At 48.6% G+C, this 22,407-nt stretch overlaps 3 protein-coding genes across 3 annotated transcripts; all 3 read right to left on the bottom strand.

The window, feature by feature from the left end:
* Nucleotides 1-4: 4 nt before the first annotated feature.
* LOC120683719 lies at nucleotides 5-6,945 on the bottom strand. The gene is made up of 2 exons (XM_039965809.1): nucleotides 6,693-6,945; nucleotides 5-1,249 (listed from the first exon to the last, which is right to left on the bottom strand). Exons 1-2 carry the CDS (start codon nucleotides 6,779-6,781, stop codon nucleotides 16-18), a joined length of 1,323 nt encoding a protein of 440 aa, XP_039821743.1. The 5' UTR covers nucleotides 6,782-6,945; the 3' UTR covers nucleotides 5-15.
* A 272-nt stretch (nucleotides 6,946-7,217) lies between these two features.
* LOC120695429 (phospholipase A(1) LCAT3-like) lies at nucleotides 7,218-17,125 on the bottom strand. Its single transcript, XM_039978683.1, has 11 exons — nucleotides 17,117-17,125; nucleotides 16,727-16,736; nucleotides 15,705-16,202; nucleotides 10,451-10,542; nucleotides 9,606-9,657; nucleotides 9,415-9,515; nucleotides 9,128-9,304; nucleotides 8,695-8,852; nucleotides 8,191-8,245; nucleotides 8,035-8,088; nucleotides 7,218-7,665 (listed from the first exon to the last, which is right to left on the bottom strand). Exons 1-11 carry the CDS (start codon nucleotides 17,123-17,125, stop codon nucleotides 7,498-7,500), a joined length of 1,374 nt encoding a protein of 457 aa, XP_039834617.1. The 3' UTR covers nucleotides 7,218-7,497.
* Nucleotides 17,126-18,355: 1,230 nt separating this feature from the next.
* On the bottom strand, nucleotides 18,356-21,836 carry LOC120683700 (ankyrin repeat domain-containing protein 2A-like). The gene is made up of 8 exons (XM_039965796.1): nucleotides 21,674-21,836; nucleotides 20,815-20,912; nucleotides 20,512-20,721; nucleotides 20,280-20,428; nucleotides 20,023-20,194; nucleotides 19,422-19,514; nucleotides 18,794-18,933; nucleotides 18,356-18,706 (listed from the first exon to the last, which is right to left on the bottom strand). The coding sequence occupies exons 1-8, from the start codon at nucleotides 21,681-21,683 to the stop codon at nucleotides 18,607-18,609; spliced, it is 972 nt and encodes a 323-aa protein (XP_039821730.1). The 5' UTR covers nucleotides 21,684-21,836; the 3' UTR covers nucleotides 18,356-18,606.
* Nucleotides 21,837-22,407: the final 571 nt, after the last annotated feature.

The raw sequence follows: 22,407 nt of genomic DNA, 5'->3' as shown, positions 1-22,407 counted from the left end.
CCCCCCCCCCAATAATCAAATCCTGGCTCCGCCCCTGCTTCTCCTCCTGCTAGGGGCACCAGAACTTTCCATCAGGGACGCCTGCGCCATCGTCAACGGCTTTGAAATCTCTGGAGCAACCTTGCAATACATCGAGCTTTGTGGGCACCAGATCTGCCTTCCGCAGGTCACCGCCGGTTGTCCTCGACCATCATAGAAACCATCTGTAACTGTGGGCAGCAGCTTCCTGGCATCATCTTGCTCAACCAGCTCGAATTGGTTCGAATGCTTCTCAGGCAAGAAGTAGGGAGACACACGGTACACCAGCTTAAGAGGAACGCCAGCCTTCACAGGACACGACAGTGATCCAGCAATGGATGGTGAGGCATAACAAGCAGCAGTAAGCTGAAGCACCTGATGGGGTCGTAATGTTCCAATTCCAGTGCCTCTGTGCTCATCACCCGTAGATGATGGCTCACGATCATTACGGCTGTGACTCTGAATGTGTCGACGGCACCATCTCGATCTTTCCGAAAGGCTGGAGCTGTCACCTCTTTGCCCAATTGTTTCAGTTAACAGCCTCCGGAGGGCTACTCCTGCAGCGTCGAATTGGGGCGGCAGGAGCTCCAAGCAGCCCACGGCGATGGCCAGAATGTCCGATGCTTCCGACAGCCGGAACACGACGCACATCTTCAGGTTCTTCTCCCACATAGCCTCGTCCTCGCGTGACACGGCGAGGCACGCCACCAGCCCGTCATCCTCGACACCCGTATCCGGCCACGGCCACAGCATGACGAGGTCGTCGCCGCCGCCGCTCCCCCTTCGGATCGAGAACTCCATCGACTCGCCGGCGAGCAAGGACCAGGTCAGCGACGGCAAGAACATGGACCCCTTGGGGCGGCCGCCGGACTCGACCAGCCTGAAGAAGCTGTCCGCGCCGTCGGCGAACCTCTCGAATCTCCGCAGCGTGACGTCGTCCAGCTCGGCCTCCTTGCGGCGAAACGGAGCGAGACGTCTGGCCGCTTGGATCAAGTACCGGGAGATCGAGGTACCTGCTGCTGCTGCTGGATCATCGCTGACGCGATCGCACCCCAACGCTTGCTTCTTGTACTGCGCGTGCAGCAGGCCGTCGCCTTCCTCGGCGACGCGCTTGAGCTTCGCCTTCCACTGCAGCAGCGGCGGGTGGGAGATGTGGAGGTCCTCCGAGACGGCGACGACGCTGCGGATCTTGAGCACCGCCATCTCGAGCCTCTCGGCCCTGCCCTCGGCGCTCTCGTGTCACGAACCTGATCAAAGCATCGCCAAGGCCCATGAGGGAGAAGAAGCCCGACACTCGCGTTGCCGGACCAAACTGGACCAAGTAGTGGTAGGCCCATGAAACGGGCGACCGCAGCTGTCGCTCGGTCTGTATTCTGCTTATATACTCTTTCGTGCGGAAAGGGAAAACTTGATTTGGAACTCGACGGCACTGGCGGCGGCGAGCTTCGGCTCGAGTACTCCGGCGAGTCCACTTCCTTGTATCCGAAACTTGAGAAATACCAGAGCAGACCTCGTAGCTAGTTCCCGTGTGTTACAAATTGGTATCCAGAGCCTAGATCCACTTCCACCTCCGTGATCCAATCCTGGATCCAATCCACTCCCATCTCACCCGGTTCCAAGTCAAAGCAGGAGCGATGGCGCCGCCGTCCGATCTCGCCACCGTTCTCCAGAAGTTGGAGGAGTTGGGGAAGAAGATGGACCATACCAACACCAAGACGGAGGAGATGAACCGGAAGATCGAGGAGATGCAGCTGACGATCAAGCAGAACACTGAGGAGCAGAACTCTCTGATCACTTGGAAGCCGGGCATGGAGGACAGGGTAACAGATCTCCAGAACTCGGTGTACGATCTGAAGCAGAAGATCGACCTCTTCATCCATGAGATCCCGAAGAAGAAGGAAGTGGAGGAAGATCCCAGTTCCTCGAGGGCGCCTGCTCCTGCCCATCTGGGAGCTGCTGCTGACGCAGAGGCGCTCGGGCCTAATGGCCACCGTGAAGACAAGAACCACCGGAGTGTGGGCGCTGGGGTTGTCACAACCCTAGTGCCAGCTCCGGTCAAAGGTGCGATCCAATCATCCTTTGTTTCACCTGTTCCCTTTCGCGGATTCGATTCTGGAGGAATTTCCACTTTCTCTCAGCCCAGTAATTTTGGACACACATTGCCGCAACTAGAGTTTCCTAAATTTGATGGTTCTAACCCCAAAATCTGGGTCAAGCGATGTGAGAATTACTTTGATATCTGTGATGTACCTTATGAAAATTGGGTCAAGTTAGCAACCATGTACTTTAGTGGTTCTGCTGCCTTTTGGATGCAATCCATAGAATTAGATATCAGGAAATTGAGTTGGGAAAATCTGAGTAAGGCTGTCGTAGATCGCTTTCAGAGAGATCAATTGAATCTGGTGATTAGGCAATTTTTCCATGTCAGGCAGTCTGGGTCAGTTTCTGAATATATCGAAATCTTTGATGAAATTGTGCATCAACTCCTTGCCCATGATCCTGGTTTTAATCCTTCTGTGATAACCAGTAGGTTTGTAGATGGTTTGAGGAATGATATCAAAGCAGTTGTATTAGTTCATAGGCCAAAGGATCTCGATACTGCTAGCTCCTTGGCTATTTTGCAGGAAGAAGTTCTGCTGGGAAGTTCAAGCAAAGAGGTGAAACGATTTGAAGCATATACCTCTGGGAAACCAATGTCCAAGTCTTGGGGCCAGTCTGTACCTATCAAACAGGCTGATCAGGCACAACTAGAAGACAAGAAGCTTTCTGCTACACCCAAGAGCAAACCTCAGAGTGAGAAGATAGCAGCATTGATGGCCTATAGGAAAGCCAAAGGGCTGTGTTACAAGTGTGGAAACAAATGGGGGCCTCAGCACCATTGCCCAGAATCTGTCTCTCTTCATGTGGTAGAGGAGTTGTGGCAAATGTTTTCAGAAGGTGATGAATCTCCAACACTCAGTTCTCAAGGTGCAGAATCTGATTCAGGGGATGATCTTATGGCACTATCTGCATATGCTGCTACTGGTATCAATTCTGGCAAGACAATTAAGCTTCAGGCATCCATACTCCGGCACAAGGCTTTAGTGTTACTTGACTCAGGAAGTTCTCACAGTTTTATTAGTGAGCAGATGGCTGCTCTCTTGCCATATAGAAGACAACTGAAACATCCAGTAAAGGTGCAAGTTGCTGATGGTGGGATACTACTTTGTACTCATGAGGTGAAAGATTGTCCTTGGCTTTTGCAGGGGACTCAGTTAACCACTTCCTTTAAAATCCTGCCACTGAAGTGTTATGATGTTATCCTAGGCATGGATTGGTTGGAACAGCACAGCCCAATGCAAGTACAGTGGGCAGAAAAATGGTTTTCATTCAGTCATCAAGGGAGGAACCTTAAGTTTTCTGGTATCCAGGAGTTTGATGGAAAATGTCAAGTCATAAATGGTGATCAATTGGTTGCTTTGCACAAGCAAGATGAGATTTGGTGCATTGTGCATCTTTATGCCATGGAAGAAAACATCACCAATGAGCAGATACCTCCAGAGCTTCAAGCAATCCTTTCTCAGTACTCAGATGTTTTTACTGAACCCACTGGTGTACCTCCCAGCAGACCAAAGGATCATACTATACCCCTCCTTTCTGGAACACAGCCATTTCGTTTGAGGCCCTATAGATACACACCGTTCCAAAAGGATGAAATCGAAAAACAAGTTGCCCAGTTGCTGAAGAATAACTGGATTCAAGCTAGTAACAGTCCTTATGCCTCACCAGTTTTGTTGGTAAAGAAGAAGACAGGAGAATGGAGGCTATGTGTTGACTTTAGGAGGCTAAATGCCTATACAATCAAAAACAAATTTCCTCTGCCAATCATAGAAGAATTATTTGAGGAATTGTTTGGTGCTCAATGGTTCACTACTTTGGACCTCAGGTCTGGTTTCCATCAGATATTAGTGGCAGAATCAGACAGGCATAAGACTGCTTTCCAAACTCATTTTGGGCACTATGAGTACAAGGTCATGCCATATGGTTTGACAGGGGCACCAGCTACATTCCAAGCTATCATGAATCATATTCTTGCTCCCTTATTAAGGAAGTGTGTGGTGGTATTCATTGATGATATACTCATTTACAGTAAGACTCTCTCAGAGCATAGGCAGCATGTAAAACAAGTGTTTGATCTTTTGAGGGAACATCACTTTAAGGTCAGATTGTCCAAGTGCTCTTTTGCTAAGCAACAACTCAATTACCTAGGGCATGTTATCAGTCCATCAGGGGTTGCTACAGACCCAAAGAAGGTCTCCATAGTTCAAGATTGGCCTACCCCTACTTCAGTCAAGGAGGTTAGGAGCTTTTTGGGTCTAGCTGGGTACTACAGAAGATTTGTAAGGAACTTTGGATTGTTGGCTAAACCTCTCACAGAGCTTTTGAAAAAGGGGCAAACCTTTGCTTGGACAACTATTACTGAGCAGTCTTTCCAGGCTTTAAAATCAGCACTAATTTCTGCACCTGTGTTAGCACTGCCAGATTTCAATCAACCGTTTGTGGTAGAGACTGACGCCTCTGACAAGGGTATTGGGGCCGTGTTGCAACAAAATGGTCACCCAATAGCTTATGTAAGCAAGGCATTGGGCCCCAAGAATCAAGGACTGTCTACATATGAGAAGGAGAGCTTGGCAATACTCATGGCTGTCGATCATTGGAGGTCCTATTTACAACCTGCTGAATTTATTATTCAGACTGATCAGAGAAGCTTGATTCATCTGGATGATCAAAGGCTTAACACTTACTGGCAGCAAAAGGCTCTCACCAAACTAATGGGTTTGCAATACAAGATCTGTTACAAAAAGGGTTCCACAAACAATGCTGCTGATGCTATATCTCGACTCCCGGTTTCCCCTACTAGCGAAATTCTAGCTATTTCTACTGCCCAACCTGCATGGTTACAAGACCTCCAAGCTAGCTATGCTGACAGCCACCAGGCCAGTGAACTTCTGTCTGGACTTGCAGTTCATCCTGAACAAGGTCAATTCAAATTGGTCCGTGGAATCATCAGATTCAAGGACAGAATTTGGTTGGGTCACTCTGAATCATTACAGCAGCAAGTGATGCATGCCCTCCACTCCAGTCCCATTGGAGGACATTCTGGGTTCCTAGTTACTTACACCAGAATTAAAAAGCTTTTCAGCTGGCCACAAATGAAGAAACATATTCAAGCTTTTGTTGCATCATGTTCTATTTGTCAACAGGCCAAAACTGAGAGAGTCCATTATCCAGGGTTGCTTCAGCCTCTAGCTGTTCCTGACCAAGCATGGCAAATAGTATCACTAGATTTCATTGAAGGTTTACCACCCTCTCTTTCCTTCAACTGCATTCTGGTTGTAGTGGACAAGTTCTCCAAGTACTCACATTTCATCAAATTGAAGCATCCTTTCACAGCTCTCAAGGTTGCTCAGCTGTTTCTGGACAACATTTACAAGTTACATGGTATGCCTCAGGCCATCATCTCTGACAGAGACAAGGTTTTTACTAGTCTTTTATGGCAAGAATTATTTCGTCTTTCTGGTACTGAACTAAGGATGAGCTCAGCCTATCATCCTCAAACGGATGGTCAAACTGAAAGAGTAAATCAGAGTGTTGAAGCTTATCTTCGCTGTTTTATTCAAGCGTGCCCTTCCCAGTGGTCAAAATGGCTATCACTCGCTGAATTCTGGTACAATACCAACTATCACTCTTCACTGACCAAGTCACCGTTTGAAATACTCTATGGTCAAGAACCACGCCACTTTGGCATCACGGGAGTTCCTGTCTGTACCAATTCTGACTTGGAAGCTTGGCTCAAGGAACGTGACCAGATTGCTGACATTCTGAAATGGCAGTTGACAAGAGTGCAGCACCGCATGAAACAACAGGCTGACAAGAAGCGTTCTGAGCGATCTTTTGCTGTGGGGGATCGAGTATGGCTCAAATTGCAACCTTATGTTCAGACATCTGTGGCTCCGAGGGCAAATCACAAGCTATCTTTTCGCTACTTTGGCCCCTATGAAGTGGAGAGTAAGATTGGTTCCGTTGCATATAAACTGAAGCTACCAGAGCACAGCTCCGTTCATCCTGTGTTCCATGTTTCATTACTGAAGAGAGCCATAGGTAACACTACACTTGTTTCTTCTACTCTACCACCAGACACTACTTCGATGCAGGAACCGGAATGCATTCTTGATCGCCGTCTGAAGAACAAGGGACGCCGCACCATCTCTCAGCTGTTGATCCAATGGGCTGGCTGGCCACCAGAACTTGCCACCTGGGAAGATGAAGACCAGGTACGCCATTTGCTACCATCTACAACGGCTTGCGGTCAAGCCGTTTCTCAAGGAGGGAAGAATGTCACGAACCTGATCAAAGCATCGCCAAGGCCCATGAGGGAGAAGAAGCCCAACACTCGCGTTGCCGGACCAAACTGGACCAAGTAGTGGTAGGCCCATGAAACGGGCGACCGCAGCTGTCGCTCGGTCTGTATTCTGCTTATATACTCTTTCGTGCGGAAAGGGAAAACTTGATTTGGAACTCGACGGCACTGGCGGCGGCGAGCTTCGGCTCGAGTACTCCGGCGAGTCCACTTCCTTGTATCCGAAACTTGAGAAATACCAGAGCAGACCTCGTAGCTAGTTCCCGTGTGTTACATCTCGTGGCTGGCTTTGTCGCCGGAGAGGATCGATGATATTCTGCTCACCGCCTCGGTTGCCACCGCCGTTCCTACTATCTCCGCCATCAATGGCTCCTCGAGGGAGAGGGCGACCGTGCCTTTTCACCAAGAACAACGGGGTTGCTGCCATGGCAGATGCAACATCGAAACTGAATTAGTGCTGGGCTCCAGGCTACCTAACGAGGATTTTTTAAATAATTTCCTGCGCTTTTACCGGTCAGACAAAGAACACGTTTCTAGGCTGACGGGCTGAGGTTATTCTTTGTTCTTTGTCTACGTCATCACTGACCTCATCATTGAATTAGTCCACGATGAGGTTGACGTCGATCCTACAGTAGGATTTCTACTCCTAGCTAGGACGGCGAGTGGATCTTGAATATGCGCTTCGTTATGAAATGCAGTGTCCTCGCAAAAAAAAAAAAAGAATACGGATGACAGCGGTAACCAAATGCATCCGACTGTCATGCATATACAGGAATGCTCAACCCAAATCCAGAATGCTTTGGAAACCATGCTCGATTTCGTTATTGCTTCGCCACGCTCCAGCGTTGAAGGGCGCGGTGAATATGCGTGCGGCGTGCCGTTTGGCTTGAAAAGACATGCCTGGCAACGATACATCGTGTATAGGGGTCATCACCCCTTTGTCCCTGCAAAGACTTGCATCATGCAGACAAATACATACAATCCCCAGAATTTGTGTCTCATAATCTCTTCAAGGGAAAGGGCCAAAATAACAGTCCCCATTGAAAGAGATTGCGATGATGTCGACAAGGCGACAACGATTAGGAGCTCAGGTCCACCACTCTGGGTTTTCTAGACAGGCAACGCCGCGGCGCCTTCTCGCTCGCACCGAGCCATTTCTTGAGAAGCTCAAATACGTTCTCATCCGACAGCAGGCCACGGTGGTCGGCCTCGACGCCGACTCTTTCTTTCGCCGCGAACCCATCAGCCTGTCAAGCACAATACATGGAAAGCTGTGAAGCTGCTTCTGTGACTGATCTTTTTTTGAAAACTAGCTTCTGTGACTGATCACTGATGAAGTTGAGCAAGACTGCATGAGCTATGCTATCCAAATGAACTAAAAGGCACTTGAAAGAATATGAACTACTACTGGGATGTGTTTACTCCTGGCACTGGGGTGTGTATACTGCTCTTGTGCAACCTTGGTGTATACCTGAAACTGCTACTATTTCACTTTTGACATTTTTGTCTAGCATTTTTACAGGTTCATGCAGTACTATGCGTCTTTAACAAAACAAGGAATGCAGTGCTTTGCATACTCATGGCACTGGCACGGTCTAGGATGGTTATCAACTTACCATTGCAGATTCAATAGGAACTGTGCAATCTCCATCCACATACGTGTATGCTGGCTGAAAAGAGGACGTCCCGGTTTCATATTACTGTGAACAGCCATTGAAGGTATACAACTAGAGCCTGATGAGTTTAAACTTTCAAGCAAGAGGGTACAGTACCACTGTGTGACACACTTCTGACAAATCTCCGATCGGGGAGCTTTCAGAGCCATAGCTGTGCGAAAATAGAAATAATGTATTTAGAGACAGAAGAACAGGATCGCATGTATCAGTTATCAGACTCGTCAGTAAAGTATTTTCACCTAAAAAAATCTGAAGTAAGAAGTATCCTCACAAAACAAAATGTTATCTGGATCTCCATCTTTGGATCTAGAATGGTCGCATATCTCTTTTTTTTTAATAAAAGAATGGTCGCATATCTCTTTAAACAAAAGATTGACAAGAAACTTCCTCGTTTCTTCAAATCATATTCAATGTTTATAGATTACTAGATTAAAATCCCAATTCATGTCAGATGCTAAAGTTTCTCTACCTTAACCTCATACATCGATAACCTACAAGCCTACGAGTAGTTCAAATAAAGAATGATGAATTTCAGAATAAAATCTAGAGCAGTAAGAAAAGCTGCATGATATTAGTATCATCTGCCATCATAATACTTACCATACATCATATGGAGTGTCATAAGATCTCCCATATATGTTGTAAAAACTCACAGTATCTGGTAGTTCAGCATTGTCTAGAATTCGGCGAGTCTCAGTGGCCCATTTGAAAACTGACATATTAAATGGAAGTGCTACTTTCTTCCCGTTATACGTGAGCTACAGATCCACAAGAAAACAGAATGAAGTTAAAGAGTCACCCATGCTAGAAGAGCTGCCTGCATAGAGTCATGCACATGAATTTAATACCTATCGTAATTGGACTACCTTTTCTTCTTAATACAAAGATACGCAGTTCTCCTGCGTGTTCTAGAAAAAAAGAATTTAATACCTATCTGAGTGATTCTTAACCTTGGTATCAAAGTCACTTTATTATGTATTAACAATTGTCAGAAACAACACTACCCAAAAATCATCTTTATGTTAAAATCTACCTCATTGTTCCTTAATGCTTTTTCGAAAAAGGATACACAATCACTTGCTTCATATTGAACTAGCTCCACCGCTCCATCCTTTTCAGGGTTCTTACGCCAAACCTGAATAGTTGGTTTTTCCTTCCAATTGAAGTTCAGATTTGGCAACATTTCATAGATAGACGGGCATTCAACAAGCTGCATATAATTGGGACAAACTTAAAAAGGGAGGAAAAGACAAGTAAAAAGTTTGTAGAGGCCTAGAACATGGTGAAAACATTGTGTGAAAAAGCATGGCAAGAAATTACCAGTTGGTGCATTGCCCATCTTGAAACAAAAAAGAAGCTCTCAAAACCATAAACAAACTGCAGTCCAGTAAGCAGGGAATCATTGATACATCCTGGGGCACCTGCAGAGATAAAAAATTACTAATATAAAACACAATTCTGTAAAACAACAGCAATAATAGAGGAAATTGACTAAAAGATCAAATAAGTACCTTGAAATGGACAAGCAATGCAAATCCATTTGTTTACATACTTTGAGAATACCTAGAAAATGGGGGGAACTGAGAAATGGAGTTTTATGCCAGAAGTAAAATGACATACCAAACATGAAAACTCACATCATGATTCATAGACATGAAGCAGCGTACTAGCAATCCACCCATAGAATGTGAGATTATGTTAACCTTTTTCCCTCCAGAGGTCTTATAAGCAGTTTCAAGTTTTGTTCATGAGCAAATATATAACATTTGTATCAATCTCATCAGTTGCTTCAATGTAGTTATGCCTTCATGAGCAATGCATGACTAGTATTGTCTAACTACTCAAGTTGCTGCTACCAGGTTGCTTGTCTCTGGGAAGTTTGCTAATACTTTAGGCACCAAAAGCATGATTGAATGCACTACAACTTCCAAAATAGATTTTTAAATAAATTTTATAAAGTTCATGGGTTGTTAACCTGAATCCTGTTAGTTTACACATTACTACACACAGAAAAATTGTTATCTTTATCTGTCCACAATCCAAATGCAGTTTACAGTATATATCTAGCAATTGTCTGTTCCTGTCCTTTCAAAAAGGAGAAAGGATCAAAAAGGGTTCCTTACAGCATTGATAACGATCACTAGTTCCTCTATGTGGCCAGTTCATCCTGTCCCCTTCCTATTCATACCAATAACCAATGACGAGTGAGAAACGACTCGCTCAAAATATCCCAATCCTCCGGTTTCAAAAAAGTATATACCATGCTTACAAACCAAGAAAAAGACCACTTTCTTTAACACCCCGACTAACTAATCACGTTTTCAATCTTCCATTGAACCAGCACACGAGAGCTCACCCAGGAAGGATCGAGAACGTCGATGGCGTACAGCCCGTGATCGTCCTCCGGCACGACAATCTCCACGTCGTCGTCCAACGGCTCCACGTACCCTGCGCAGGAACAAACAACCGGAAGCACGCTTCAGAGAACCACTCCCCAAGTCCCCAGCTCGATTCAGGCGCCACCTGAAAGGGCACCCCATGTGGTGGCACAGCTCGAGCGGGCAACCCAGTAACCCACCGGTGTCGGCGTTGTAGAGCGACCAGAGGTACTTCTTGAAGTCGAGGTTGTTAGAATGTAAACCAAAGGCCCATGGGCCTGCCGATGCCGGCTCCCCATGTGGACTATATGTACACACTGTTTGTCACTAATCAAGGTTATGCGAGTATTACCCTAATCTACTTTCATGGTATCACGAGACGGTTCGTTTCCACGACCTCTCCGCTTCCGCTAATTCTGCAGCCGCCGGCGCCGAGATCTCTCGCCGGCCCTCCCTGCCGTCGCCGAGTCCTCTCGCCGGCCTTCCTCTACCCCGCGTGCCATGGCCCCTCCTGAAGACAACGCCCAGCGCATCGAGCGCGAGCGCGCCGCTGAGGCCGAGCGTCTCCAGCGCGAGGCCGCCGCCAAGGCTGCCGCCGATCGCGAGGCTGCCCTCGACGCCCTCGAGGCCAAGCACGCCGCCGTCCACGCCGAAGCCATCGCCGTTGTCAACATCAAGGTGATGATCCTCATCACCCTTGATCGTGCCGCCAACAACTATGATCGCTGGCGGAAACTATTCCTCGTCATCCTCGGGAAGTACGCCCTCACCGACCACGTCCTCTCCGACGCCGCCTACCCGGAGCGATCTGCGTGGGTGCAGATGGACTGCACTGTTCTCACGTGGATCTACGGCACCATCACCGCCGATCTGCAGCAGCAGGTCATGCTCCGGGATCCCTCCGCTCGCGTCGCTTGGGCCGTCCTCGACAACGAGTTCCTCGGCCAGCGGGAGTCGCGCGCTCTCGTCCTCTCTGCGGAGTTTCGGTCGTTCAAGCAAGGCGCCCTCTCCATCACCAACTATTGCCGGCGGCTGGAGACTATGGCGAGCGCCCTCGCCGAGTTCGGTGACCCCGTTGGCGACCAGAGCTTGGTGCTGACCTTGCTCCGTGGGCTGAACGGGAAGCTCAAGCCGATGGTGTCCAACCTCAGGCTGCAGCGCCCCTTCCCAATGTTTGATCAGGCCCGTACCCATCTTCTTCTCGAGGAGCTCGACATCAACAACACCACCGCTGATGATGTCCCGCCTGCCCTCTACGTCGCGCCGTCCTCTGGCGGTTCCTCCGGCGGCTCAGGTGCTCCCTCCGGCAGGGCACAAGGCGGCGGCCAGCGCAACAACAACCGCCGCCGCGGTCGCAACGGCAAGAACGCCGCCCCTCATCAGGGCGGACATGGCGGTCCGGGCGCCACCAGCGGTCAGGGTGCCACCGGCGGGCAGGGCGGGCTTCGTCCTGGTCCCCCACCGCCGCTCGCCCCCATTCCCAACCCGTGGGCGGGCACCGTGCAGCTGTGGCTTCACCCCTACAACGCCGACGCTCCCTCCGGGTCTGCGTTCCGCCCACCACCCTGGCCGTTCCAGCATCCAGCGGCGTTCACCGCCATCCCGCAACCCTACTACACGCCGTCGCCGGGGTCCTACATGCCGCACCACGGCACATACGACGCCCCTCCCAGCTTCAACTACGGGGGTGCGACCACACCCACGGCGTCCTACCCTGCTGCACCGTCGCAGCAGCAGTCCTCCTGGACACCGATGGCCGGCGGATCGTGGAACCAGCAATCGCTGATCGACAATTTCAGCACCATGTCCCTCACTCCGCCGCCTTCTCAAGCGGAGTGGTACGTCGACTCGTGGGTTGGATCACACATGGCAAATAACACTGGTATACTCACCTTCTCCCATCCTCCTCCTGTCCTCCTTCTATCATCGTCGGTAACGGCGCCCTTCTTCCTGTTACCTCCACCGGGTCCTCCTCTTTTATCACGCCACATCGGTCTCTTATTCTTTCTAATGTTTTAGTCAGCCCTGGCATTATTAAGAATTTGATTTCCGTTCGTCGCTTTACCACTGATAATAATTGTTCCATTGAGTTTGACCCATTCGGCCTTTCTGTGAAGGATCTTCAAACTCGGAGCGTGATCGCCAGGTGCAATAGTTCGGGTGATCTATACCTGTTTCTTCCACCGGCCACCAGCACCACTGCCCTCACAGCCACCGCTGCCTCCAACACCCTCTGGCACCGTCGTCTCGGTCATCTCGGCCATGATGCTCTCTCCAAACTAGTTACCTCCAAAGCTATCCAATGTAATAAAAGCACTGCTGAACCTCTATGTCATGCCTGTCAATTAGGTCGCCATGTACGCCTTCCTTTCAGCATGTCAAACAGTCGTGCATCGAAACCTTTCGATTTAATTCACTGTGATCTTTGGACGTCACCTATTGTTAGTGCATCGGGTTATAAATATTATCTTGTTATTCTTGATGACTGCACCCATTTCGCTTGGAATTTTCCCCTTCGTCTCAAATCTGAGACGTTTGAGGTCCTGTCCAATTTCTTCGCTTATGCACGCACGCAATTTGGCGCCTCCATCAAGGCCGTCCTGTGTGACAATGGCCGTGAGTTTGATCACTCTTCGTCCCGCACGTTCCTCCTCACCCATGGCGCCATTCTTCGCATGTCGTGTCCCTACACCTCAGACCTCACAACAAAATGGTAGAGCTGAACGCATCCTTCGCACCATCAACAACATCATTCACTCTCTCCTTTTTCAAGCTAGTCTACCTCCCTCTTACTGGGCTGACACTTTACACACCGCCACCTATCTTCTTAACCATCACCCCACTAAGACACTAGACAGCCGCACTCCCTTCTTCGCTCTCCATGGCACGCCTCCAACCTACGATCATCTTTGTGTTTTTTGATGTGCCTGTTACCCTAACCTATCATCCACAGCTCCCCACAAACTCTCTCCTCGCTCATCCCTATGTGTCTTCCTTGGTTACTCCGCAGATCACAAAGGGTATAGGTGCCTTGATCTTCACTCAAATAGGATCATCATTTCTCGCTATGTTGTGTTCGACGAGTCGTCGTTCCCCTTTGCGGACATGTCCACCACACCCCCTGATCCTGGCACCCTAACTTTTTTGAGCGATGATGACTACACCACTTTGCCCCTGGGTCTAGTGCTGTTCGTGCAGGTACCTTAGGCACCGCTGTGGCTGATCTGCCCGAGCCACCTCAGGCTAGTGGCACCTCGCCGCCACAGCCCGGAGGGGCACGCACGTCGCCCCCTCCCCTCGGCGACCGGTCTGGTACTGCTGCCCCTGCTGACGGTTCGTCTCAGGTTGTTGCCAGCGGTGCCCGGACCCGTCCCGTACCGCTGCCCCTGCCTCGCAGGCTGCTGCCAGCGGTACACGACGCACCACCGCTACTGCTCCGGTTGCCATCGAGCCGGTCTCCAACGCCCACAGCATGCGTACACGGGGCAAGTCCGGTTTCGCACAGCCGGTTGATCGTCTCAACCTCAGTGCAGCCACTCTCTCTCCGCTACCAGTGTCATGCCGATCGGCTCTTGCTGACCCGCACTGGCGTGCCGCCATGCAGTCCGAGTTCGACGCCCTCCAGTCCAACGACACCTGGACCTTGGTGCCTCGCCCTCTTGGCGTCAACATTGTCACTGGTAAATGGGTTTTTCGCCATAAGTTCTTGTCAGATGGTACTCTTGATCGCTACAAGGCTCGTTGGGTCCTCCGTGGTTTTACTCAACGCCCTGGGATTGATTATGATGAGACCTTCAACCCGGTTGTGAAGCCTGCTATCATCCGTGTGGTTCTCAGTTTGGCTCTCTCCCGGTCTTGGCCTATGCACCAACTTGATGTCAAGAATGCATTTCTTCATGGCACCTTGACAGAGACAATGTACTGTGCACAGCCCTCCGGGTTTGTTGATTCTTCACGGCCGGATCATGTCTGCAGACTCAACCGCTCCTTATACGGTTTGAAGCAGGCTCCTCGTGCTTGGCGCAATCGATTTGCATCCTATATCACCTCTCTTGGCTTTGTGGAGGGCAAGTCTGATGCCTCGCTCTTTATTTATCACCGCGGCACCGAGGTGGCTTATCTCCTACTTTATGTTGATGATATTGTGCTCACAGCGTCGTCACAGAGTTTCCTTCAGCAGATAATCTCCGCTCTTTGCCAGGAATTCTCTATGACTGACATGGGTCCACTTCATCATTTTTTGGGTGTTTCTGTTGAGCGTCGTGCAGATGGTTTATTCCTCTCTCAGCGGCAGTATTTGTTGGATATTCTGGACAGGGCGGGCATGCGTGACTGCAAGCCGTGCAGTACTCCCGTGGATACTCACTCCAAGTTGTCTGCTGATGGTACGTCTGTGACTGATCCCACCCACTACCGCAGCATTGCTGGTGCCTTGCAGTACCTCACCTTTACTCGTCCAGATATCGCCTTTGCTGTTCAGCAAGTGTGCCTGTTTATGCACGACCCCAGAGAGCATCACCTTGCAGCTATGAAGCGGATCCTACGGTACTTACAAGGCAGTCATGACCTCGGCCTTCATCTCTCCCAGAGTGCACCACTGGACCTCACGGTTTACTCCGATGCTGATTGGGCTGGATGCCCAGATACTAGTCGCTCTACCTCCGGGTATGCCGTGTTCCTTGGGGATAATCTTGTGTCCTGGTCTTCCAAGCGTCAGGCAACGGTGTCCCGCTCGAGTGCTGAGGCCGAGTATCGCGCCGTGGCCAATGGCGTCGCTGAAGCTTGCTGGCTACGCCAGCTTCTTGGTGAGCTTCGCTGCCCTCTTCGCCGAACCACCATTGTTTACTGTGACAATATCAATGCAGTTTACCTCTCCACCAACCTAGTTCAGCACCAACGCACAAAGCATGTGGAGATTGACCTACACTTCGTTCGTGAACGCGTCGCCCTTGGAGAAGTTCGCATCTTGCATGTTCCTACAACCTCCCAGTATGCAGACATCTTCACCAAAGGTCTTCCTACGTCGGTGTTTACAGAGTTTAGGTCCAGTCTTAATGTTCGCGGTGCTCCCAGTTCTGACTGCGGGGTGTGTTAGAATGTAAACCAAAGGCGCATGGGCCTGCCGATGCCGGCTCCCCATGTGGACTATATGTACACACTGTTTGTCACTAATCAAGGTTATGCGAGTATTACCCTAATCTACTTTCAGAGGTTGGCGAAGAGGATGCGCACCCAGACCCGGAGGTCGAACTTGGGGCTGGACCGCCGGCGCGCGTGCAGCACCGACCCGCCCATCCCGGACACCAGCAGCACGGGCTCCCGCCCTCCGCCGCCGCTCTCCCCCCACGGGAGCGCCCGCGGCGCCGTCGGCCCCGGAGGCGGCGGCGGAGCACGCGGAGCCGGAGCCGGAGCGCCGCGCCGAGGAGCATGGCTGGCACCGGCACTGGCAGACCGCGCGCGGCGAGGGCGAGGCGAGGCGTGCATGGGGAGCGAGAGCGCGGGGTGGAGTGCGCGCGGGCGCGGTATTAATGGGGACGCGCCTCGGGGGTGGGCTGGAGCGGTGACGGGTGAGCTGAGGGGCGGAGGCTTCTCGAGCGAGCTCTGCCGTGGACCACGGGCCCGGCTCGGTTTCGCCGCCCCGGTCGGTCAGCCGCTCGGGCGGGGCGGGGCGGGGCGCGACGGAGGAGGGACAGCGAGTGGGTGGGAGTGGGATGGCCGGCGCGGGGGGAGCTGAGCAATCGCGTCCGTTGATCTTCGATCGGACGCTGGCGCGAGGGCGTCCGAGAGCGCGCCGAGCCGCTGACTGACATGTCGGGCCGGTACGTGTCGGGGCCTAGCGTCAGTGTCGCTGCTGGAACAGGTTGCGACGCTACACCACGAGGACCGCGTGCGGATCCGTCAGGAATATTCCGGCGGTTTCCTGTAACGCCGGCACGCTGTACGAAGGGGAGGAGGAAGAGAGGCGGATGCTGACGTGGCCTTGGGGCCCACCCGCCAGTGGGACGCTGCAGGAGGGACCGGATATTCGGATCGGCACCGGCCACCCGGGAGTCAGCTTCTGGTTCCTCTTCTCCGCTGCTGACTTGGCGCTACCGGTAGCAGTAATTCACACGGTGTCCCAGAGCTCGCAGCTGCTAGTTCTCTCGTTGCGTGGCCATCGGTGGTTTCAATTCAAAAGCTTTCAACGTCGATGAGCTCGAGAGAGGTCAACGATTTCCTTCCATCTGCCGATCTGCGAGCTATATCCCTGTCACATTTCCCACCCTGTAAACGCAAAAAAAAAAAATATCACATCGAATATTTCGATACATGCATGGAGTACTAAATGAAGTCTATTTACAAAACTTTTTTTTATAGATGGGCTGTAAATCGCGAGACGAATCTAATGAGGCTACTTAATCTATGATTTGCAACAGTGATGCTACAGTAATCATCCGCTAATTATTAATAAATCATGGATTAATTAGCATCATTAGATTCGTCTCGCGATTTACAACCCATCTGTGCAAAAATTTTATAAATAGACTTCATTTAATACTTCAAATTAGTAAGATTCCATCACAAATTTTTTTTGCAAAACATCTAAACACGACCCAAATTTGCCACTCCTCTCTTTTCTAGTTCTAGGCTCGTCGCCTACTGACCTTGCCCATGGCTGACTGTCACCTGACCCGCTTGGCTGGCTTTCCTACGGGCTACGGCGCAAGAGGCAGCGGTCAGCCGTCGCCGCAGCCATCCCCATGTGGAGATGCAAAGCCGGGAGCCTGGGACGTCTTCAGAGTTCAGAGAGGCAGGGTAGCTAGTGCTGCTGCTTGCTACTAGTACTTCCTCCCTCTGTCTCTTTTTAAATATCATTTTCGATGTACGTGACACAAGTTTGATTTGATTTATAAAAAATACGAGCAATATTTGTATTTTCAAATAAATTTATTAAAAAACTAAATTAAAAAATCTATCTAATGATATCAATTATGTATCATAAATATTAATATTTTTTTATATAAAATTAATTAAAATTATTTCTCGAAAAGCGAAAGCAACAATAATTTAAGAATGGAGGGAGTAGTTTTCAAAAAAAAAGTGCTGCTGCTTGCTTGTCCTAGCTATTTGGCCAATGCCATGCAAAGAAGGCTGTGTTTAGTTCCGCGAAAAGTTTCCAAAATTTTTCACTGACGCACATCACATCGAATCTTACGATCCATGCATGGAGTATTAAATGTAGTTAAAAAATATAAGTAATTGCACAATTTGGTTGTAAATGACAAGACGAATTTTTTGAGACTAATTACTCCATAGTTAAACAACAGTTACCAAATAAAACCGAAACGTGGTACAACAATTTTTTCACAAACTTTTCGCAAACTAAACACATCCGAAGGTTTTTTTTTCCGAAGAAATCCATGCAACGAAGTGACGGACGGGCAGGCGGCTGTCGATGTAGCGCAGGTTGCTGTCATTACGGATCGACCTTTTTTTTGTGAAAAGAGGATAGACCCGTTGCCATCGGCATGCCGGTGCCGTCCAGTGTAAGGACTTCTCAAAAAAATTTCTACAGTAACATCACATAGAACATTAAATACAGTTAAAAAATAACTAATTATACAGTCTAACTGATTAACATGAAATGAATATTTTAAACCTAATTAGTTCATGATTTGACATTATTTATCAAATAACAACAAAAATATACTACAGTACCAAAACTAACAACTTTTCACCAACTTGTAGAGGCTAGGATCACGAAAAAGGTACAGATACGTAACACACAAATAATGTACCATTTCACCAAACTTGCTTAGAACTGTTGCCCATTTCAAGCGCGGACATTAATCCGGGGGCTATACGATACGACTGCCGGCCTTTTTTTTTCACAAAAAGCACTCGGTAAAAGAAGAAATAGCCTTCAAATTGACTTTGCAATCAATTCCTGTAGCAACTGTGAAACTCCATATGGAGGAACACGAACAAAGCCCGGGCACTTCTTACACTGCAACACATGGACCAGTTGAAATGCGGGGCATCGCCATGAAAAAAACCATCAAATTCACAAGTTATGCACGACCACTCCGAACCAAAATGAACCAATGTTGAAGCCAATAGTTTGACAAGTTGATGCGCTTTAGCCCAGGGGTTCTTATAGGAATGCGTCCTTCTCCAGCAACTTGAGAACCTCATCCTGATTGTTGAGCCTGGCAACCTCGATGGGGGTCTTACCATCCAGATTCTGGAGCGTGCTGCGACCGTTTCAACAAGTTAAACACAAACGAGGGGTTGGGATTGCTTAGGTTAGAAGAATTAAGGGATTAGCCTTTTGAACTTACACAGCAGCACCATGCTTTAACAGAAGATCCACGCATTCCTTCCGACCATACCCAGCTGCGTAATGCAACGGAGTGTTTTTGTTCTTATCCAGGGCGTCAACTGCAGCACCAGCCTCCAGAAGGATTTCTGCACACTTCAACTAATATATAGAACATTAATTAGTTGCCACTAATCAAGATATCTAAAAGATGCAAATAAACAAAAAGAAATGCAGCACTACAGCAGGCTCCAGTCTGTATTTGTGATCTCGCACCGGGACCTAATTCTATCCATGAAATATTCACATCACATGTGGCCCTTAAGCACAAGACAGATATGTGTCTAAATTATGTACAATAGTCCGCAGAGAAGTGCCACAAGCCCACAACCAGGTATCAAAGTATTCCAGGAAATTCCTTGCACCAAAGCCTTTGCATAAATGAATAAATTACATAATACAAAATAAAACAATTTGGTAGCATAAGGAAAATCTTTCCTGGGAAAAAATGTGAACCAAACCAGGTCTTTTGATCAACTCATGGAATGTTCAAATTACTTGTAATAAATTACTAAAAAATGAATCCAGTTGTATAATGGTATAGGTTACATAATATATTTCAGGTTAAGAAGCTAAATAGATTCACTTACCTCGCCATAGCCACATGCAAAATGCAAGGCCCTTCTTCCCTCAGCATCCTCTTCATCTTTGTCTGCTCCACCATCTAAAGCTTTCTTCAGACCCTATTATTTCATCAAAATTGTACAAATGTTTAACAGATTCCTCAGGAAAAATAAAAGGTAAATTCACATAATGTGCAAAGCTAAGGAAAAATGTACATTCGCAAAAAAAACATAAATGGGGAGATCTGCATGAATCGGTAGAATCCCTCTAAAAAATCTTATAGAGTTCCTCCATTCCAAATGGGACCAAACAGTGGTATCCAATGAGAAGTCTACTCACGATTTAACCACATATTTTTCTAATGTGAAACAGAAGGAACAAATTTTATCTAATAATAAAAAATTCCCAGATTCAAACTAATTGAAGGAATGAAGCCTAATTTGCAAGTTGCCTTCATCCCTGAAAAGTTTGATGGTTCACTTTTGAAAAAGGTGACTCAAGATCTATAAGAGCAAGAAACCAAATATGGCACAAAACTGTCTAGAGAAAACAGAGGCCCCAACATTGATATTGATGTAACTCTTGTAGTCTTGTAGAATTCAGATTTTAAAGCCATCTGTCTATTACCTCTGCATCACCAACACTGGCAGTGTGATGAACAATGGACTCATCATCATAACCACCTTCTTCCTCAGTTTCTTCAGGTCCAGAGAGTTCAGTGGAAGCACTAGAATCTCCTGGAAGGTTAACTCCCATTGCCTGGCCAATCTTTTTAAGAACCTCAGGGTCATTCCAGTACCTAAATTTATTAGAGAGAACTATATCAGCAATTTGAAGGCCATAATCTGATCTCACAACTAGCATACAACAGTAATAACACCTACTTCATCATTGCAGATGGACCACCATTCTCTATCTCATCAAGGATTGGCTTCAAGGATGGATCTTCCTTGATACGAGCCATTCGCTCTTCAAACTGCTCCTTATGAGCTGGACTACTCAAGTTCTCAAGCATACTGGACATAGCAGGATCCTATCACAGAAGGAAAGAAGACGAGGGAAATCATTATACGGGAATAAACCTGGCAACAATTGGGGAAATCGATGCTTCGTTACCTGCATAAGAGCATTCCCAAGACGCTCTGCCATTGACACAAACTGAGGATTTTGCATGACTTGTTGCATTGTTTCCATGTACTGTTGAGGATCCAGTGCAGGGATGCCCTGTTCACCAGCACCCTGAGCACTTTTCTGAAGCTGTTCAGCCATCTGGTTGAACACAGGGTCACTTGCAATTTGCTCTGCCATCTCTCTTATTGCTGGATCCTGCACATGATAAGCATAATATTTAATAAAGATTATTGCACAACATCAGTATCTTAATAAAAAACAAATTAACACAATAGTGAGAGAGCTCACATTGAGCAAGCCACTCATAGAAGAAAAATCAAAAGGATTGGGGAGGCTGGCACCCGCTGCTGCGGACAGCTTCTCTGGTTTCGAAGTTTTGCTCCTGTCTGAAAGATTTGGGTTCACCATTAATGAGAATATCAGAGACCACAGAATTATCCAAAGGAGACAATAAGCACACAACCATTACTTCTATCCTAGTCGCAAACAAATTAATGTACACATATTAATAGTTCACCAGGAAAAGAACTCCAAGGTGCATCGAGTAACAGCAGAACGGTTCAATATTTTCTCCCAATTAGGCCTTTTTTTAAAAAAAAAGCAACAAGGCCTGTATTGAGCTCAAGGATATAAGCATTAGGGGAAACTTTCTCGTCACTAAGCACTACTGATAAGTTTCTCTCTATACACCATCTAACAAACCACTCATTATTCGTAAAGCAACCAGTGAAGAAGAACAAAATAGCAGCAGTGTAAAAAAACCGATTCATGGAATTCAAAATTCGCCACCCATATGCGCCACGATAAATCCCAAATCCACCACAACACCTCAACTGCCCTCACTCCTCACTGATTAAGCACACAACTTCAATTCCCCAACCCAGCAGTGTCATCCCCTAAAATTCCGCCCCCACCGCATCGATCTAAACCCAACCATACGAACCAAACACCCCCACACAGAGCAACAGCCTAGCAAACGCTAGCCCGCTGTGCGGATCTAGCGGCAGGAAGCGAGCCAGGGAATCACACACGGATCGCCAGACAACGCGGATAAACAAAGCGCCGCAACAGAAAAACGGCGGGAACCGCGGGGAGCGGGCGGCGAGGAAAGAGCCGGACGGAGGGGCGCTCGGGGGTAAGCAGTTACCGGAAGCCATGGCGGAACCGGCCGGAACGGCGCGAGGGCGATGCTCGCGAGGGAGACGAGGTCGGATGAGGCGAGGACTCGGAGAGGAAAACCCTGGTGAGCTGGGCGACAAGGCGAGGACTGATGAGGACAATTTTTTTTTATTTGCTCTATCTAGGCCTGGATGGTTATTTATCTCACAGCGAAATTGTAATTGTCATATTTGGGCTGCGGATCAAGGCCGTTCGTTCACCGAGACGACGGGTCAGATGGTTCCGCGATCGTACGGGCTTGTGATCGCACAGGCTTGTTCCATCGAGTAACGGATCGCGCGCAGGACAATCGTGATCTGGTACTTTTCAAAAAAAAAATCGTGATCTGGCCATCTGGGCCCAGCCCGCTTTGGCAAAAAGACCACGCGAGCCGCGTCACAGTCACAGGCTCACAGCCGCGCAGAGACACGGTGCCAACAGCCTTGCAGGCGGCGCGACGGAGCGAATGGAGCCGGCGAGCAGCTCACCTGCTGCGCCGCCACGTCAGGGCAAAGAGACGAACTGGCCGATGAACGTACAGGGAGCTACAGAAATGGGAGGCGTTCGCGAAGACTCCCAGTCCCAGCACTATCAGCTGATGAGTTCGCATCGAAGATCGTCGGTAATGACCCCACAAATGTGTCTAGTTTGTTTGATCATGCAGCTACCAGAGTCACAACGGGTCTTGCGGTTCATTCAGAAGAAATGGTTGATCAATCCAAC

Source organism: Panicum virgatum, chromosome 2K, assembly GCF_016808335.1.
Source record: "Panicum virgatum strain AP13 chromosome 2K, P.virgatum_v5, whole genome shotgun sequence".
Classification (NCBI taxonomy): domain Eukaryota; kingdom Viridiplantae; phylum Streptophyta; class Magnoliopsida; order Poales; family Poaceae; genus Panicum; species Panicum virgatum.
This window is presented reverse-complemented; position numbering and strand designations above follow the sequence as displayed.

Bases quoted from the DNA above. Each gene is read 5' to 3' on its own strand.
- LOC120683719 (XM_039965809.1), bottom strand. From the start codon at position 6,781: ATGGCGGAGATAGTAGGAACGGCGGTGGCAACCGAGGCGGTGAGCAGA. The intron at 1,250-6,692 runs GTAACACACGGG...GTGACACGAGAG, and splicing joins GACAAAGCCAGCCACGAGAT to CGCCGAGGGCAGGGCCGAGA.
- LOC120695429 (XM_039978683.1), bottom strand. The intron at 9,305-9,414 runs GTAATTTCTTGC...AATTATATGCAG, and splicing joins GATGGGCAATGCACCAACTG to CTTGTTGAATGCCCGTCTAT. The intron at 8,246-8,694 runs GTAAGTATTATG...ATTTTCGCACAG, and splicing joins GACACTCCATATGATGTATG to CTATGGCTCTGAAAGCTCCC.
- LOC120683700 (XM_039965796.1), bottom strand. The intron at 20,722-20,814 runs GTGAGCTCTCTC...TATCATGTGCAG, and splicing joins CTATGAGTGGCTTGCTCAAT to GATCCAGCAATAAGAGAGAT. The intron at 20,195-20,279 runs GTAGGTGTTATT...TAATAAATTTAG, and splicing joins GGTCCATCTGCAATGATGAA to GTACTGGAATGACCCTGAGG.